Below are 18,495 nucleotides of genomic sequence, written 5' to 3'. Positions count from 1 at the left end.
TTAACACAGGGCAGTACAGCATGAATACAGGCCTTTCAGCCCAATGAATCCATGCTTACCATCGTACCCAACTAGCTAGTCCTAATTTCCTGCATTCGACAGATATCCCTCCAAGCCTACCTCTCCATGTATTTAGCCATGTGGTTCGGAAATGATTACATTGTATCTGTAGCTCATTCTATATAATCATGATCCTCTACATGGAAAAATTGCTCTTCATGCCATTTTAAAATCTTGCACTCTATCCAAAATTGATACCCCTTTGTTTTGATGTCCCCCACAATTGGAGAAAAGATGTTACCATCCACACTATCTACAAAGTTTGTACATCTCTCATAATTTTAAATATTTTTGTAAGAAGTATTGATGATTGTGAGTGTACAAGGAAGTGTAATGGATGATAGTTTGTTGAAAGTGGTATGATGGCTAGAGAGGATGGTGAATAGGACATTTAGCACACTGACCTTCATCAGTCAGGGCATTAACTATAGGAGTTTGAACTCTACATTACATTGTACAAGTTGCTAGAGAAGCCAGACCTGGAGTGCTCCAACATTCTCCATTGTTGGAGTACTTTATTCTCCAGTATTGCAAGTGTTACGCCTGTGCCCCAACTCCGAGGGGCCGAAGGGTACAAAGTAGCCCCCTCCTTTTTGAGAATCACAAAATCGCTATTAATTCAGGTCAGGAGACCCAGGAAATGAGAGTAAGACACGCAGAATCCACAAAGGGGTTTGGAATGTCCTGGCCCCTCAGCAATACAAAGCCACGGGAAACGGCCATTGTCTCTTGGAGACGGAATTGTGTATTGAGTACTGTACTTCATGGAAGCCCTCAGGGAATGATCAAAGGGGGGTTGGTGGAGGGATTGCATCATCCCAATCTGATTGACATCTGAGACCCTGTGAGTCAGGATAAAAGAGGGTCTGGGGAACAGCCCCTTTTCGACGCACCAGAAGAAACGCTAGAAATCCCGTAACAGCGTAATAGCGACAGCCGATGGAAAGCCCATGTGCGTCCTTTTCCATTTACCTCGGAATTGATGGGCCTTACCACGGAAGAACGGCTTTAGCTAAAACAAAGGAGAATGCAGCCCCAATGACTTTCGAAGGATTGACATCATAAAAGGAATGGGCAAGTTTTAAACTCTCTCTCTTGACTCCAACTAAAGGCTGCAGCCTGCATGAACTTGAGTGACTTTTATATTTCCATCGGACAATACATTATTCCCTAAACAACGACAGAGCTATTTCTTAGTGATTATTATTATGCCTGCGCTTTTAGACTTAGTAGTGATGACGTATATTATCTGTATGTTTGCATTGATATTATTTTTGTGTATTTTTATCAATAAATACTGTTAAAATAGTACCATCAGACTTCAACGGACCTCTCTATCTTTGCTGGTAAGTGACCCAGTTACGGGGTATGTAACAACTTGGGGTTCTCGTCTCGGGATTTGACATCAAATTGGGGAGCCAGTGAATCGGGCTTGTAAGTCCAAACTTGGATCTGGTTATGTGGGTAGCCAGACGGGAAACCAGCAAAGATGGACGTGGGTGAATTTATAGAAAACCCGACTCTGGAGGCGCTAGAGGTGGCCACCAAATCAGACTTGATAAAAATGGCAAAGGGGCTAAACCTCGCAGAGGTGAGGTCGTCAATGAAAAAGCGGGAGGTGCGATGGGCAATAACTCAGTATTATATTGGGAAGAATGTGTTTGCAGCTGAGGTATTGGAAAATATCCCTGAAAAGGTACCTGCTAGTGGGACGGCTCAGTTAGAATTGGAGAAATTAAGGTTGGAACATGAAATTAAGTTAAAGCAGCTGGAAGCAGCTGAGAAGGAAAAAGAAAGAGCCGACAAACAAAATGAGCATGCGCTCTAGCTAAAGGAGTTAGAGGTGAAAAGGGAGCATGAGCTCCAGCTAAAGGAGTTGGAGGTGAGAAGGGAGCAGGAAAGAGCTGAAAAAGAGCAGGACAGGGCTGAGAAACAAAGAGAGCATGAAGTTCAGTTAAAACAGTTGGAAGCAGCTGAAAAAGAGAGGGAAAGAGCTGAGAAGGAAAGGGAGGCAGAGAAACAGAGGCAAGATGACTTGGATATGGAGAAGTTAAGGCAAGAGCGAAGAACTCAAGGGTCAGACCGAGAGGAGAGGTTTAATGTTAGTAGGGAGTTTAGGTTAGTACCTCCGTTCGAGGAGACGGATGTTGATAGTTATTTCTTGCTTTTTGAAAAGGTGGCAGTGAATCAGAAGTGGCCCAAAGAGCAGTGGGTGGCGTTGTTACTAAGTGTGTTAAAAGGGAAGCACAACGAGCATATACAGCGTTGTCCATGGAGGAGGAAGAGGCGGAGAATTATGCCAAAGTAAAGGAGGCCATTCTCCGGACCTATGAATTGGTACCTGAAGTGTATAGACAAAAGTTCAGAAATTTAAAGAAAGGGTGGAATCAGACGTATACTGAGTTTGCCTATGAGAAGTGTGTGCTCTTGGATTATTGGTGTACAGAAGAAATAGTGGAAGAGGATTTTTGGCATCTCAGGGAGTTAATTCTGATTGAGGAATTTAAAAGTGGTGTTTTGGAGGAGATCCAGATGTATTTGAATGAGAAGCCGAATAAGTCCATCTCCGAATTTGCTACGTTCACAGATGAATATGCCCTAACCCAGGGGTCAGCAACCTTTACCACTGAAAGAGCCACTTGGACCCGTTTCCCACAGAAAAGAAAACACTGGGAGCCGCAAAACCCGTTTGACATTTAAAATGAAATAACACTGCATACAACGTTTTTTTGCCTTTATGCTATGTATAAACAAACTATAATGTGTTGCATTTATGAAATTGATGAACTCCTGCAGAGAAAACGAAATTACATTTCTGCATGCAACAAAAACATTTTGAACTCCGAAAAAAAGACGTTGGGTTGAAAGTTACTTTTAAGTAAAATACTCAATGTCTATTTGAGTCCTTCTTGTATTTATGAAAAACGCCGAACTTAAATTTTCCGCCAGCAGCAAACCAAAAATAACATCAGCCAGCTGTCAGCCTGAAAAATAAAAGGACTATTTCACTGAACAATGAAAAAATATGAATATACATAAAATAATAGGCAATTAAAATATTTATCATACTTGGTTAATGGGATTTCTGGTCCTGGACCTCAGCGCACAGCGTCTGCACATCAGGGCTGTATGACGTCACCTTCATCTTTACACAGGATCGCAAGCTGTCATCTGTGAGGCGTGCGCGATGTTTGTTTTTAATAAAGTTCATGTTGGAGAACACCTGCTCACATACATATGTGGATCCAAAGATCGACAGGACTCCAAGCGCATACTTTTTCATGTTTACATAAATGTCGGGCATAGCATTCCATGTTTCGAACACAAGTTTGTCCGGTTTTGGAAGGTTTTCAATATCACTCCATTTGTGATTCTGAGCAAGAACGGCCTTCTGACGGGCAACATCTTCAAGGTCTGCTGTCAAGCGTCTAAACTTGGACACCCATATGTCTTTGTCGGCTATGTCGGCCAGTTCCATCTCAAGATCAGGTTGACTCACACCTGCCAATGCAGTCGTATTCAGTAGGGAAGGATCGATGCTTAAGGGAGTGACCGGGAAGGATAATGTGTTTTTTTCCTCTCTGAACTCACAGAAGCGTTTCCCAAACGATGTTTGCATTGCGATGATTGCAGAATATAAATACTCCGAAATTATCATGTCGTGACCTTGTTTGAACTCTCTCAAATTGGGGAAGTGAGACAAAGTGCCTTTCTGTAAATCTCTGGCAAGCACTGTCAACTTGCGCTCGAATGCCAAAACATCCTCCAACATGTGTAGGGCTGTACGTCCTTTCCCCTGAAGAGCTGTGTTCAGCGTGTTCAGGTGCGCTGTCATGTCTACCATGAAGTGTAGCTTTTCCAGCCACTCTGGCTGTTCCAGCTCAGGAAAGGTGAGTCCTTTGCTGCCCAGGAAAGTTTTCACTTCTTCCAGACACGCGACAAAGCGTTTCAGCACCTCCCCTTTGGACAGCCACCGGACTTTGTTGTGCAGCAGGAGATCAGAATATGCGCTTTCCAGCTCGTCCAGTAACAAACGGAATTGACGGTGATTTAAACTTTTTGCCATTATTTTATTGACAATCTGAATGACAACATCCATTACTTCTGTGCATTCCGGAGGAAATGTTTGAGCGCACAGTGCCTCTTGGTGCAAGATGCAGTGAAAAGTCAGCAGCTTTCTGTCCAGCGACTTCTGCAGTAAAGCCACAAATCCCTTGTGCGTTCCCGTCATATTCGGTGCCCCATCAGTAGCTACTGACACCAGATGGGTGGTCTTTATTCCTTTGGCTCTTAAACAATTCAAGACAGCCTCACAGATGTCCTCCCCCCGTGTTTGGTCTTTTAGAGGTATCAACTCAATCAGTTCTTCCTGTGGCCCGGCAGAGTTTACATACCGGCAGAACAACGCTATTTGTTCAATATCACCTTTGTCTTTAGACTCGTCACAGGCAATCGAGTAGGCCACAGCTGAATTGATGTCTTTAATTTGCTGTCTTGTGATGTCTTCTGCCATTTTTATGGTTCTGTCTTTGACAGTCTTTGCAGAGAGGGGCATATCCCTGATTTTCTGCACAATTTCACTCTTGTTTTTAAAGTCCGTGAATAGATGTTCTGAAATCTTAATGAAAGATTCTTTTATATATTCACCATCTGTAAACTGCTTCCCGTGCCTGACTATTTCCTGAGCGGCAATATAACTGGCGTATGTCGTTGATTTTCCAGACTTCATCCATTTCTGGAAATGATTTTTGCTCAGATCAACCTTCCGCATCAGTTCCGAAACGGCTTTTTTTCTCTCATCTCCATCCGGATATTTTTGAGCAAAGGCTGCGTGTTTATTCTGGAAATGCTTTGCGACATTTGACTTTTTGTTGTTTGCTAGTTTCTCATTGCATATTAAGCATACCGGTAAACCAGTCTCGTCAACAGTGAAAGCAAATGAATCTGTCCACGTATCATTAAACGTTCTGTTTTCTTCAGTCACTTTTCTTTTTTTAGAATTCTCCATAGTTGGCTTACCTTGGATCGAAAAATTAAAGAAATCGCGCACTGGCGGGTGTCAGGTATTGGCAGTGGTGACGTATATTAATAGCGATAAAAACACGTTGTAGCGGTGTGCTCACGCAGTCAGTAAACTGCAGTCGAATAACTTTATTCGAACTAAACAGCCTTGCTTTTAAGCCTCCCTCAACCCAGCCCCCATGGACGCAGATGCTGCAAAAGACACGTACTCACAAACCCCCGTAGGCTATCTCCCTTAGCCGGAACGGTGGCTAATTGTGAGCCGTTTCGGATGTGCCAGGAAATGTGTCGCCACACTTAGATTGTACAAGATCACCATAATCTTCAAATTTAGAATTACATTTCAAAAGCTAACAAACTAACATAAAATACATTTTAATTAAATACTGACCAATTATTTCCCAAAGCCACAGGGAGCCGCAGCACAGAAGTGAAAGAGCCACAAATGGCTCGGGAGCCGCAGGTTGCCGACCCCCGCCCTAACCCATAAGACAAAGTTTTCCTTAAATAAAAATTCCCAGAGAGACCGTGGGAACGATTGAGAAAGCCCGCCGGCTGAGGCAGAGGTCCCGCTGGGAGCTAGTGGTAAGATTGAGGGGGAAAGGCAAGACGGCCAGAGATTTCCGGGCTTGACCTGTTTTAATTGTGGAAAGGGGGGACATATTGCATCTAGGTGCTTTGCTCCGAGGAAGGAGACAGGAAAAGGGAAAGCAGCAGTCCCTATCGGATGTGCCGTGGTAATCAGTAAATCAACAAGAGATCCCCAGGTAGACAGAGTACGAGAAGGGTCTGAGACTTGTATGTCAAAGGGAACCGTGTCTGTGAGGGAGGGAGACCCACCAGTTCCTGTGCGGATCTGGAGAGACACGGGTGCTGAACTGTCATTGATTAGCAGTAAGGTACTGGATTTTGGTCGCAAGATGGGAATGATAGCTGTGAAAGGAATAGGAAAAGGGACGGAAACGGTTTTCTTGCATAGGATCATTATGAATTGTGAGCTGGAATCTGGACCAGTTGAAATGGGGGTGCGATCATAATTCCCGAGAACTGACGCGGACGTCCTTCTGGGTAATGATTTAGCCGGTGGTAAGGTTTGGTCAGCAATGACGCTGACGAGACAGCCGGTGGAGGTCCTGCCCCTAGATTCCAAGATCTATCCCGCATGTGCGGTCACTCGCAGCATGTCGAGAAAGGCAGCTGAGAACGAGAGCAGTTTAAATCCAGACAGTATCGATTTGGCCGAGACGTTTTTACTGACCCTGTACCACAAGGGTTTAGAGGGGGGGTAAAACGAAGAGTAGTAAAGTGAAAGAGAGTAAGGGAGAGAAGGTAGACCTGCCCTTAGCAAGGAGAAAAGTTCTAGAGGCACGAAATAAAGATGAGAAACAGATAGAGCTGTTAAAAGGTCCAGAGTTGGACATGGATGACCTGTCTGGTTTGGCAGAACTGTTTGAAGAAGTTGAAAATTCTAAAGGTGTTCCCGATAATGAAATGAGGGCAGTCCTAGATGAAAAGGATGCCATTACCTTGAAGAAGTCTGTTGGGTTGGCAGATGAGGTTGTTTCAGCCCGCGGGGTTGAGTTTACTCTGGAAGGGAGTTGCCCAGAGAGTAGCTGGGAGGATCAGGGGGATTTAGAATTTGAACAGGGTATGGGTATTGAAAGCCTGGAAGAGGCAAATGTCCCATTTGAGTGTGTCCAAGATGTGGATGCACATGCTACTGAACCTAGTAATGGAGCTCAGAAAAAGTCTGAGGTATTTGATTCAGTTGAAAAGGAATGCAGTCCTTGTGGGTCAGATGGACTTGGTTCAGTGAAGAAAGGGTTAACCTTGGTAATAGTGGGAAGTGAGAGTTCCCAGGTGTTTGTGCTCGAAGGTGTGTTAAAAGTTAGTGAGGAGATCAAAGGTGGTGAGGTGAATATTATTATTGAAGGAAAAGGGAAATGTGTAGTTCCCAAATTGAATGAAGAAAATTTAAAGGCTGGACTGATATCAGAAGCAGCAACCAGGCTACGGAGACAATGGCTTGGTACCACAAAGCCTGTGAATCAATTACAGGTTGAATTGGAAGGTAAAGGGGCCCCACACGCTATTGTTATTCCGGAGTGTGGTGTGAAACCGCAGAATTTGAAATGCTGTTTGAACAAAGAGGGATCTCTGGCATTGAGAACTAATAGCCTGAAGGGTCCTGAAGAGAAAACTAGCACCTTGCGTAAAATTAAAGAATTGTGTGGAAATTCAGAAAATGGTCTAAGTTTGGAACACATTGTTGATAAAATAACCCCTATGAAAGGAGCAGGCGAAAGCCTATTTCGCCAGGATGCACAAGCTCACCACGAGGGAATTAACCGGAAAAGAGGCAAGGGTTAATGGGACGCCATTTTTAAATAGCAGAAGCCGGTTTTAGGGGATTTCGACAAAGCATGTGAATAATAAAGACAACTCTTTAGTTTTGTTTGCTAAAGAAAATAAGAAATAAAAAAATAGGTGGTTATTAAATTGGAGTCTGATGCTACAAGACTTTAGTAAGGTACAAGATGTTAAGGTATTAAAGGAAGTGACGATGTACTCATTAATTGTTTAGATGCTGAATTGAATGTATAACTGTATTACTCAGTAGAGGAAAAAAACTTTTGTATTGTGTTAGATTCTAAAATCCGGTAAGATTCTGTAATACTTCATTTTTACTGATGGTAAAAACGCGTTGAAGAAAGGGGGTGTTACGCCTGTGTCCCAACTCCGAGGGGCCGAAGGGTACAAAGTAGCCCCCTCCTTTTTGAGAATCGCAAGATCGCTATTAATTCGGATCAGGAGACCCAGGAAATGAGAGTAAGACACGCAGAATCCACAAAGGGGTTTGGAATGTCCTGGCCCCTCAGCGATACAAAGCCACGGGAAACGGCCATTGTCTCTTGGAGACGGAATTGTGTATTGAGTACTGTACTTCATGGAAGCCCTCAGAGAATGACCAAAGGGGGGTTGGTGGAGGGATTGCATCATCCCAATCTGATTGACATCTGAGACCCTGTGAGTCAGGATAAAAGAGGGTCTGGGGAACAGCCCCTTTAGACGCACCAGAAGAAACGCTAGAAATCCCGTAACAGCGTAATAGCGACAGCTGGTGGAAAGCCCATGTGCGTCCTTTTCCATTTACCTCGGAATTGGTGGGCCTTACCATGGAAGAACGGCTTTAGCTAAAACAAAGCAGCCCCAACGACTCTCGAAGGATTGACATCATAAAAGGAATGGGCAAGTTTTAAACTCTCTCTCTTGACTCCAACCAAAGGCTGCAGCCTGCATGAACTTGAGTGACTTTTATACTTCCATCGGACAATACGTTATCCTCTAGGCAACGACAGAGCTATTTCTTAGTGATTATTATTATGCCTGCGCTTTTAGACTTAGTAGTGACAACGTATATTATCTGTATGTTTGCATTGATATTATTTTTGTGTATTTTTATCAATAAATACTGTTAAAAATGGTACCATCAGACTTCAACTGACCTCTCTACGTTTGCTGGTAAGTGACCCAGTTACGGGGTATGTAACACAAGGAATAGAAACCTAGCCGAGCCAACTTCTCCCCATAGCTCAGCTCTCTAGTCCTGGTAACATCCCTGTAAATCTTTTCCATACTCTTTCAGTTTAACTACATCTTTCCTCTACAAGGGTGTCCAAAAATGTACGCTCTATTCCATGTGTTGCCTCACTAATAACTTGTACAAGTGCAACATCATATCTTTACTCCTATTCTCAATGCCTTGTCTGATGAAGGCCAACATGCTAACTGTTTTACCACCCTATTTTCTCGTGAGACTGCTTACAGCAAACTTTGCACTTGTCCCTCTTTTCCATTACCTTCCCTGATACACTACCATTCATAATATACAGTACGTGCTATGCCAGTTTTGACTTTCCAAAATGCATCACTTTACACTTATCTATATTGAAATTTATTTGCCACTTCTCGACTCAATTCCCTAACTGATCACAATCCCCTTGTAATCTATGAAAAGATTTTTAAACTATAAATAGCACCTCCTAATTTTTTGTCGTCTGCAGATTGACTGAACAAGCCCAGTGCTTTCATATCTAAATCAGTTACATAAATGATGAATATCAAGGGTCCTAACTCTGACACCTGGGGCACACCTCCAGTCACTGATCTCTGTTCTGAGGAACAACTTTCAACTGACACTCTCTGCTTCCTACCTCTGAGGAAAGTATGAATCCACCTAACCAGCTCTCTCTGGATTCCATGGGACTTATCCTTGCAAACAAACCTACTATGCAAGACCTTGTTGAAGGCCTTGCTAAAGTCTAAAGACACAACATCCACAGCAATAAGCAACATCTTCACTGGCCTTGCGGCTTCTGACATCATGTCCCTTTTACCCCTGTTTTCATCTGCCTGTAAACCCCCTCACTGGATCTAGCTATTTCCTCTCAGCTCTCGCTCCACCATTCCCTTCACTATCTCCACTCAATCTTGCTGTCCAAATGAAGGGTCTTGAGTTGAAATGTGGACTGTTCATTTCCCTCTCTAGATGCTGCATGACCAGCTGATTTCCTCCAGCATCTTGTGTGCTATATCTTCGTGGGCCATTTATTGCTACTTCTGAAAAAGCTCAATTAATCCAACACTTCATGGTGAGGTACCACGTGCTCTTCTCTTCTGCCTTTGCTATAATTAAATCCTTCCTTAGGGTCATTCTGTTGCAGCTCTGATCTTTCACACTTCCTAATACTAACTTGATACTTGCTTCTTATTTCTGCAGTATGGCTCTCTGGTTGAACATGAAAATTAATCATTAACTTTGCAACAAACTGAGGATGATGAAAGGAGTTGCAAGAATATACGATGGTTTGCTTGTTATATATCACCATGAAGTCATTCTATGCCAAAATATTATGTCTGACCTTATTTCAGTGGGTTAGGAATTGTTCAGCAGCCAGAGTTGCATTAACTTGGAATGCACAAAGGGCTGGGCCCCTGCCAGTTTTATCCAAGACCACTTGGCGGTGAGAGTTTCAAGGAGTTGTGTGATGGACTAGACCAGGGGTCGGCAACCATTACCACTGAAAGAGCCATATGGACCCATTTCCCACAGAAAAGAAAACACTGGGAGCCACAAAACCCGTTTGACATTTAAAATGAAATAACACTGCATACAACGGTTTTTTTTTGCCTTTATGCTATGTATAAACAAACTATAATGTGTTACATTTATGAAATTGATGAACTCCTGCAGAGAAAATGAATTACATTTACATTTGAATGAATGAATGAATGAATGAATTTACATTTCTGCATGCAACAAAAACATTTTGAACTCCAAAAAAAAGACGTTGGGTTGAAGGTTACTCCATAGTTATCCTACCTTCGATCGAAAAATTAAAAGAAATTGCGCACTGGCGGGTGTCATGGATTGGCAGTGGTGACGTATATTAATAGCGATAAAAAACATGTTGTGGCGGTGTGCTACACGCAGCGCTAAAATAACGACACTGCAGTCAAAGATAACTTTATTCGAACTAAACAGTCTTGCTTTAAAGCCTCCCTCAACCCGCCCCCCGTGGGCGCGGATGCTCCAAAAGACACGTACTCACAAACCTCCGTAGGCTATCTCCCTTAGCCGGAACGGTGGCTAATTGTGAGCCGGTTCGGATGTGCTAGGAAATGGGGTCGCCTCAACGTTTTATTTAGATTGTACAAGATCACCATAATCTTCAAATTTCGAATTGCATTTCAAAAACAAACAAACCACGGGGAGCCGCAGCACAGAGATGAAAGATACGCATGCGGCTCCGGAGCCGCAGGTTGCCGACCCCTGGACTAGACCCTGCAAATGATACCAGACACAAATGCCCCTTCTCTGCCCGCTCCTGCAATGTTAGTGGAGGAATCAGGTTGTTCGTCGGTCATGCGAGGCAAGGCACCTGTGCGATCTCTGGTCTGAGAAACCATTGGGGAATTGTAGAGGGGACGGGGGTGTAGTGGGGAATCATGGATGCACAAACTGGTGCCAGAATGGAGATCTTTTAAATGATTAAAACTCAAAGAGAACCTATGTACCAAGTGTATTATTTTTATATTTATTTATTTATTATTAGTAATTACGTAGTTTGTCTTTTGCGTATTGATTGCCAGTCTTCGTGTGTAATTTTTAAAATTGACTCTGTTGTATTTCTTCAACTGAATGCCTGGAAGAAAATGAATTTCAGGGTAGTATATGGTGTCATAAAAGTAATTTGATAATAAAGTTACTTTGAACTTTGAAGATTGACCACATGGATTTCCTCAGGGTCTCTGGTTTTCTCCAACAGTCCAGACAGACAGACTGACATACTTTATTGATCTGAAGGGAAATTGGGTTTCGTTACAGCCGCACCAACCAAGAATAGTGAAGGAATATAGCAATATAAAACCATAAATAATTAAATAATAATAAGTAAATTATGCCAAGTGGAAATAAGTCCAGGACCAACCTATTAGCTCAGGATGTCTGACAGTCCGAGAGAGGAGTTGTAAAGTTTTACGGCCACAGGCAGGAATGACTTCCTATGACGCTCAGTGTTGCATCTCAGTGGAATGAGTCTCTGGCTGAATGTACTCCTGTGCCTCACCAGTACATTATGGAATGGATGGGAGTCATTGTCCAAGATGGCATGCAACTTGGACAGCATCCTCTTTTCCGACACCACCGTCAGAGAGTCTAGTTCCACCCCCACAACATCACTGGCCTTACGAATGAGTTTGTTGATTCTGTTGGTGTCTGCTACCCTCAGCCTGCTGCCCCAGCACACAACAGCAAACATGATAGCACTGGCCACCACGGACTTGTAGAACATCCTCAGCATCGTATCCAAAGGTGTATTGGTTGCTCATTGTAAGTTGTCCCATAATTAGGTTAGGGTTAGGTGTTTGGTTGTTGAGTGGCGTGGCTCGAAGGGCCAGAAGGGCCTTCTGCGACGTATCTCAATAAATAAATAGATCCAAGGTGTCAACAAGCCAACTGATACTCAGCTCTTTCAGATAGTGTCAGTGCAGCCCTGAACATTCCAGTTAGGGCTTGCTTCAGTGTTAATTCTCTTGCCATTTCTGTCTCTTGGATGCTCATTTTTTTAGAATTAACATCAGAATGTGTTGCATGCCCTTTGATCTCCGTATGTGTGTGGTCTACAGCCTCCACAGCATTATGCAAAGGACTGGGAATCTATTTTAATAACAGTGGAACATCTACAGTATGCATCTGATAGCAGGTTTCAGATGAGGTATCTTTACTTTGTTCTAAAAGCTTTATGTTAGGTGGAATAATTTCCTGTCCATTGTGTTTTGCTCCAGCATTTTGCTGAATCAGTTTTTTTGCTAAATTTCTCCAGCCTTTTTAAGTCATTGGAGGAAACCTGTGTCTTTGTGAAAAGCTGTCAACAGCTGGTGTGTGGGGTTGTGTCACGGTCATTATCCAGCTGTGTTATTCCGAGTGGGAAGCAGCATTGGCATGGGCAACTGGAAAACTCTGTGGGAACTTTATCCTAATGTAAGCCTGAACTGTTAAGATATAGAAAGAGAAGAGAGCTGAATGCAGGTGATATCACTGTGAACCTGATAATCAGTTCAGCAGAATTTTAAGGCTTCTGACCATCTGCAGAGACACACAGCCACTGCTAGCTGTTTTGGCTTTTTAATAAAACAGATTAGGATGAATAAAAACTGTGGTAATTTTAAATCCAGACTCCTGTATTAGGTTACTGTGGTAAGCTATGTGTGTACCTGTCTGGACACGCCCCTCTGCTGACTGATCCTGTGACTCCCCCCACAGACCCCTGTATAAAGGCGGTTGGAGGCATTGCTCCCCCCTCAGTCTCCAGGATAAAAGCCTGTCGTTTGCCTCCCGTCTCCAAGAGTTATTGATGGTGCATCAGTTACTTTTGTCAGAAGTTAAATACTAGATAATGTTCACATTGTCTATAATAGAACATAATAATGAGTGGAGTGTAAAATGGTCCCGTACCATACTATGCTGCCTGACAGATTTAGGTGAATTTTCAACAACCCTAAATCTAATCTGAGTACAGAGGCAAGGAAGTTTTCAACTGGCTTCTCAACTCTTAGATCAATTTGTGTGAGCCCTCAGTATGGTCCAGTTCCTGAATGCTGCATGGCGACAGTTTTCTCCCATATTGGACATCAGACTCGTCTGGAGGTCTCTAGGTGAGTTCCATTGCCAAAGTTGCTTTGTGAGTGCTGCGGATGTGGGAGGGAAGGGATAGGGCTCAGGGCAGTACACCTTACGATGGTATTGGCAAGGGCTTTCGGGAGAGACTGAGATAACTGACAATTGCAAATGCCAACACGTACAACAGAACTGTAGTTGTTCAATTGCTGATTTTGTCACATACACCCTTCTCAAATTTTCTCATTCACTGTTCCCTAAACCATTCAGGACATCAGCCACTCTTAATGAACCATAATTATGCCAGTAAATTGACTTTTTGGCAGAATTAAGTCATGAAATGTGAGATTTCCAACTCAGGTCTGTATTGAGGATGTGCTGCATTGTTGAATGTGTGCTACTCCAGGCTAGACATTCAAACAAGGCCCCATTTGCTTTACAAGTTAAAAGCAACGGCCCCCAAGGTCGTGCTTCAGAAAAAGGCTGCGGAGTTAAAGTTAGATAAAGACTTTAGATATTATCTTTATTTTAAATTTCAAATTTATTATCAAACGACATTTATGTCATCATATACTACCCTGAGATTCCTTTTCTTGCAGGCATTCACAGTAGGTACAAAGAAGTATAATAGAATCAGTGAAAAACTGCACACAAACGGTCCACATGCAAAAGAGACATTACGTCAAAACATGCAGTGAAATGTGCTGTCTGCATCAAATCTAATCAGCAAAGATTGTGCTGGGGCCAGCCCACAAGTGTTGCCAGATTTCCAGCACTTACATATCATGCCCAGAGCTTGCTAGCCCCAACCATAGGTCTTTTGGAATGTGGGAGGACACTGGAGCACTTAGAGTAAATACGTGTAGTTACAGGGAGAACTTACAGGCAGGGGTGGGAATCGAACCCTGATCCTGCAGCTGGAAATGTAATAGTATTTCACAAATAGCTACACTACTGTACTGACCCATTCACTTCAATATTCTGGTTCATATTCAACCAAAATCACTGTCTGCTCATAGTCACAGTGTGGTTGTGGGTTCATCTGATATACTGTATCTCCTAGCTTACAACAGTGATTATATATTATATCACACTACTTTGGCTGTAAAATGCTTTAGGACACTCAGGTTGTCTGGCTACTGCATGTGCTTCTTTCTCTTCCTGTTTTCTTCCTTCCTTTTCTTCATGTCACAATCATGTTGTCAGCCAATATTAACATCCTGCAGTTGTCTTATGCCTGGTTTCTGTGACCACATCATTGCGCTCTCTGCAGGCTTGCACACACTCATGTATCCAGCTTCACACCAGGCTCTTCAAGTGCACATTGAGAACTGCAAAATCGGTGATAATGAGCCCTGTGGTAATCCATTGGGTTCTATGTAGCCAGGACAATGTCATTCATCCATCGTCGTTATTTATACCGAAGAGAGGTGCATGTACTTATGAGTCATGCAGAGCAGAGCAAAACCACAGAAAGGTCAGCTGGTTTGGAGTATGAGGCTATCCGTGAGTGTGACGGTTTCTTCAGTACATTTAAATGCAGTGGTGGAGCCCAGATGAATCAGAGTGAGATTCCCTGGGGCAGAATGAGTCAGTGCTCTCAGCTTTAGGTCCTGACTCTGCATTTACAATATACAGCTTTAAAACACCAACCAAAAATGTAAAAGCAACAGCAATGAGTGGCATATGACTGGAAGGTTTATTGCTCTTGATATAGTCTGGTTGGTATGTAAAATCCAATAGGCAGTTTGCTCTTGCCCTTCTCCATGCTCTATCTCAATCTAGGATGAAGTTCCAATTTCTTAATTCTATCTCCTTTTCCACAAATGCTGCTGGGCCTGCAGAGTATTTCCACACTATTTTTAAAATTTGCAATGTTTACACTTTTTTGGCTTTCAATTATACCATCTGACTAGTCTTGGGATTCTTGGAGTCCTGATTCTTTTTTCAAAATGAGGAAGATACTTTGACCTTTGAATCATCATGTTTTTTCCTCCACTCTTTTGGAAGAGCCTGTCCAGGTCCTGAGCTTTGGAATTCCTTTCTTAATAGCAGCAAGCAACTGCTAGTAGATTCAGAATGTAGCACAAAGAAACAGGCCCTTTAGCCCACACACCCACGTCTACCACTCTGCCCATCTGAACCAATCCTATTTATCCTCATTAAGACCATATCTTTAAATGCTTTGCCGATTTCAGTTCATGTCCAAATGCCCCCTCAGTGTAATAATTGTATCTCATTCCACCATCTATTCTGTCAGTATTTTCATGCATCAACCACTCTATTCTTAAAAAAACCTCAGTTCCACTTTAACACTTCTGTACCTCCCTTTAAAATCCATGGGTTTCTGATACCTCTAACATTGGGAAAAATCTTGAATTCCTACTCTATCTATTCCTCTTTGAGTCTTCTAACTAGTTACCCCTGAGCTTCCTTTGCTCTAGAAAAAATGAGTCAAACCTTTATTTCTTCCTTTGTGACGCTGTCCCTCTTATGGGTGAGTGTTGATGAGATGGATGAGTTGAATTGAATTAACTTTATTACTTAAATCTTTTGTATACATAGGGAGTAAAAATCTTTATGCTATGTTTCCGTCTAAATGTGCAATTTATAGTAATTTATAATAAATAGTATATGGGGTTGCTTTCCTATTGGGTTTCCTGTCCTGAAAGGCCTTAAGCTCAAAAGAGGATTTTAAGCTCTATCGATTGTAAATATCTATGGGGTCATTATGTGCAATTTTCTATGGCGTGGGCAATGCTCTTAGCAAATTTTTCTACAGAAGTAGTTTGCCTTTCCTTTCTCCTGGATAGTGTCTTGATAAGATGGGTGATCCCAGCCATTATAAATACTCTTCAGACATTGTTTACCCGGTGTCTATGATCACATGATCAGTGTTGTTGTGCGAACAATGTCACCGGAGAAAATTACTGGTAGATACAATGCAACTTCTTTATTTTACTAAACAAGGTACAGGAGGCATCTAGTGGAGACGCTTTCGGGTCAAAGGTTTTGCCGGCCCATCTTGAGCCTCGATTTTATATGCGCCATACATCAAAGGACAATTCCATATTTACAATGCATGGACCATGCTTTCTTTGAAATTGTATACAACCTTCCCACCTCCTGATTCACCTCCCCAACACAGACATCCAAATGAAATTTAATCAGCGTTGTCTGAACTGGGATTCACAGCTTTTAGGAAGCAATTGCTGCCATGGTTTCATGTGATCGGGGTGGGGGCTGTAGGCAGGTGTTACACCTTGCCCAAGGGTGACCTGCAGGTTAGCAGAAAGAAGGAACGCCTTACACCTACTTTGGTAGAGATGTATCTCTGCCTCTTTGGGTGCCCTCTCTATAGGGAGGTTATACTGTATCATCTATTCTTCAAGTACCAATGCTGTCCTGGTTCTGTGCAATGAGATCCTGAGCAGATCAGGTGGGGAGCCCCAACTTATTAATTGCTGATACTCCCAAATTTAACATATTAAAGTTTAACATATTAAACATATTAAGGCTTCTGTTGTTTTTGAGTGTTGCTGATATTCAGAAGCATTCAAACATATTCAAAGTTAAATAAAGTCAGCTTAAACACAAACAGAATCATAAACAAGAGAAAATCTGCAGATGCTGGAAATCCAAACAACAGCACACAAAATGCTGGAGGAACTCAAGCAGGCCAGGTAGCATCTATGGAAAATAGTACAGTCAGACTGAACTCTTTTCCATAGATGCTCTCTGGCCTGCTAAGTTCCTCCAGCATTTTGTGTGTGTTGGTCGAACAGACTCATAAATGTGTTTTGTAGTGTAAAAATGCCTGAAAGCTCAAGTAAGTCCATGTTCCACTTTTGGGCCTTGTTCAATATCCAGTTGTAGATCACAGTATAGAAATCTCTGGTGCTCATTCTGAGCAATGCCAGCAGAATGTAGGCTATTAGTTCCACTTCACCTTGAGCATTTTAATAAACGGAATCACAGTTATGATATTAATATCTGTGACAGTATCACCTGAGATGATCATGGCATTCTGAATTGGAGGAATTGGTTAGGTCTAACCGGGGAACTTCAAAGGTCACTTTGGAGCATATTAAGCCATTTTGCTGTGGGTCCACATCTGCATAAACCAATTAAGGTCACTTTAGAGTTCACTTTCCCTGATGAACTCAAATGATTCAGCAGTGCTTTTATAATAACCTGACAACACAGTAATTTTTAAATATTGAATTATCATATCAATACCTTGGTAGGTTGAAGATATTACTTTTAGAAGATGTTATTTTGTGGTTTGTAGGCAACAACATTATTTTCTTCATTGTCCCTATTCAGAAATGAGGTAGTACTATAAAATAATGAATCTTTTTTCAGATGATTGACAATTGATTTGAGCACCTGATTCAGGCCAACACAACTACAGATGAAGAAAATGGGATAAAAGATAGTGTGGATTTTCAGAATTTTATTTATTTTATCTTTTGGAATTCTTGTAAAAGCTTCTTCCCTCCCAAACATGTTGAGTAGAGTTTATAGTAAAGTATATTGTATGTGATGGAAAGGCTTGATTAGCTTAAAATGTTGTGGTTGTAAGGGCAAGAGAGAGAAGTTGAGGGAAGTCAAAGAATTTTCAAGATGAGCGGGCCTCAACTTGATATAGGTTTTGCAATCCAGGTAATCCTTAATGATAGCTGCCGTAATTCGCTGTGCCTGGCTGTTTCCAATATTAATAAAAGGAAGCTCTGGCTTCAATAAACCTTCAGAAATCCAGATTTTATGAGGGAACTAGAGAAACATGGCATGATTTAGATATTTTCTTAAGTAGCAGATTTATTACTCTGCACTGCCCTGAGAATGAGTGGAGAGTGGATTTGACATTTTCACTTCGTTAGCACTGCTGATATATTAATTTTCTGGCCAGAGCCCACCTTAGTTATTAATCCTCTAAAGCTGCCCTGGAGGCTTCAGGAAAGAAAAAGTAATCTAAAGGATTCCGTAGCGAGCAACCGAGAGAAAGATCATTGTGTGGAGAATGGTAATAACAAAAATGTTTCAAAAACATTACACAAACAATTCTGTTTAAGTGTACAAAAAGAATTGGCTGCACATTGAGACGGGAGCAACATCTTTATTTTAGTGAAGGATCATTTAGTTGGGTAAAGTAGAATCTATTCACTCTCCTTTTGGCATGGGAAAATTCTGCATTTGTATCTGGGTATGTTGGGCAATCAGTGATGAAATCT

The 18,495-nt window shown here is 42.1% G+C and overlaps 2 protein-coding genes across 3 annotated transcripts in view; one reads left to right on the top strand and one right to left on the bottom strand.

Annotated features, from left to right (window-relative positions):
• zgc:158766 (uncharacterized protein LOC100009641 homolog) overlaps nucleotides 1–18,495 on the top strand; it is a 173,966-nt gene that overhangs the window by 44,471 nt on the left and 111,000 nt on the right. The gene's annotated exons all lie outside the window — the stretch shown is intronic.
• Nucleotides 308–4,297, bottom strand: LOC132378682 (general transcription factor II-I repeat domain-containing protein 2A-like). Its single transcript, XM_059945787.1, has 2 exons — nucleotides 3,130–4,297; nucleotides 308–3,044 (listed from the first exon to the last, which is right to left on the bottom strand). The coding sequence occupies exon 1, from the start codon at nucleotides 4,289–4,291 to the stop codon at nucleotides 3,134–3,136; it is 1,158 nt and encodes a 385-aa protein (XP_059801770.1). The 5' UTR covers nucleotides 4,292–4,297; the 3' UTR covers nucleotides 308–3,044; nucleotides 3,130–3,133.

The sequence above is a fragment of the Hypanus sabinus genome, chromosome 20 (assembly GCF_030144855.1).
Source record: "Hypanus sabinus isolate sHypSab1 chromosome 20, sHypSab1.hap1, whole genome shotgun sequence".
Lineage (NCBI taxonomy): Eukaryota > Metazoa > Chordata > Chondrichthyes > Myliobatiformes > Dasyatidae > Hypanus > Hypanus sabinus.
This window is presented reverse-complemented; position numbering and strand designations above follow the sequence as displayed.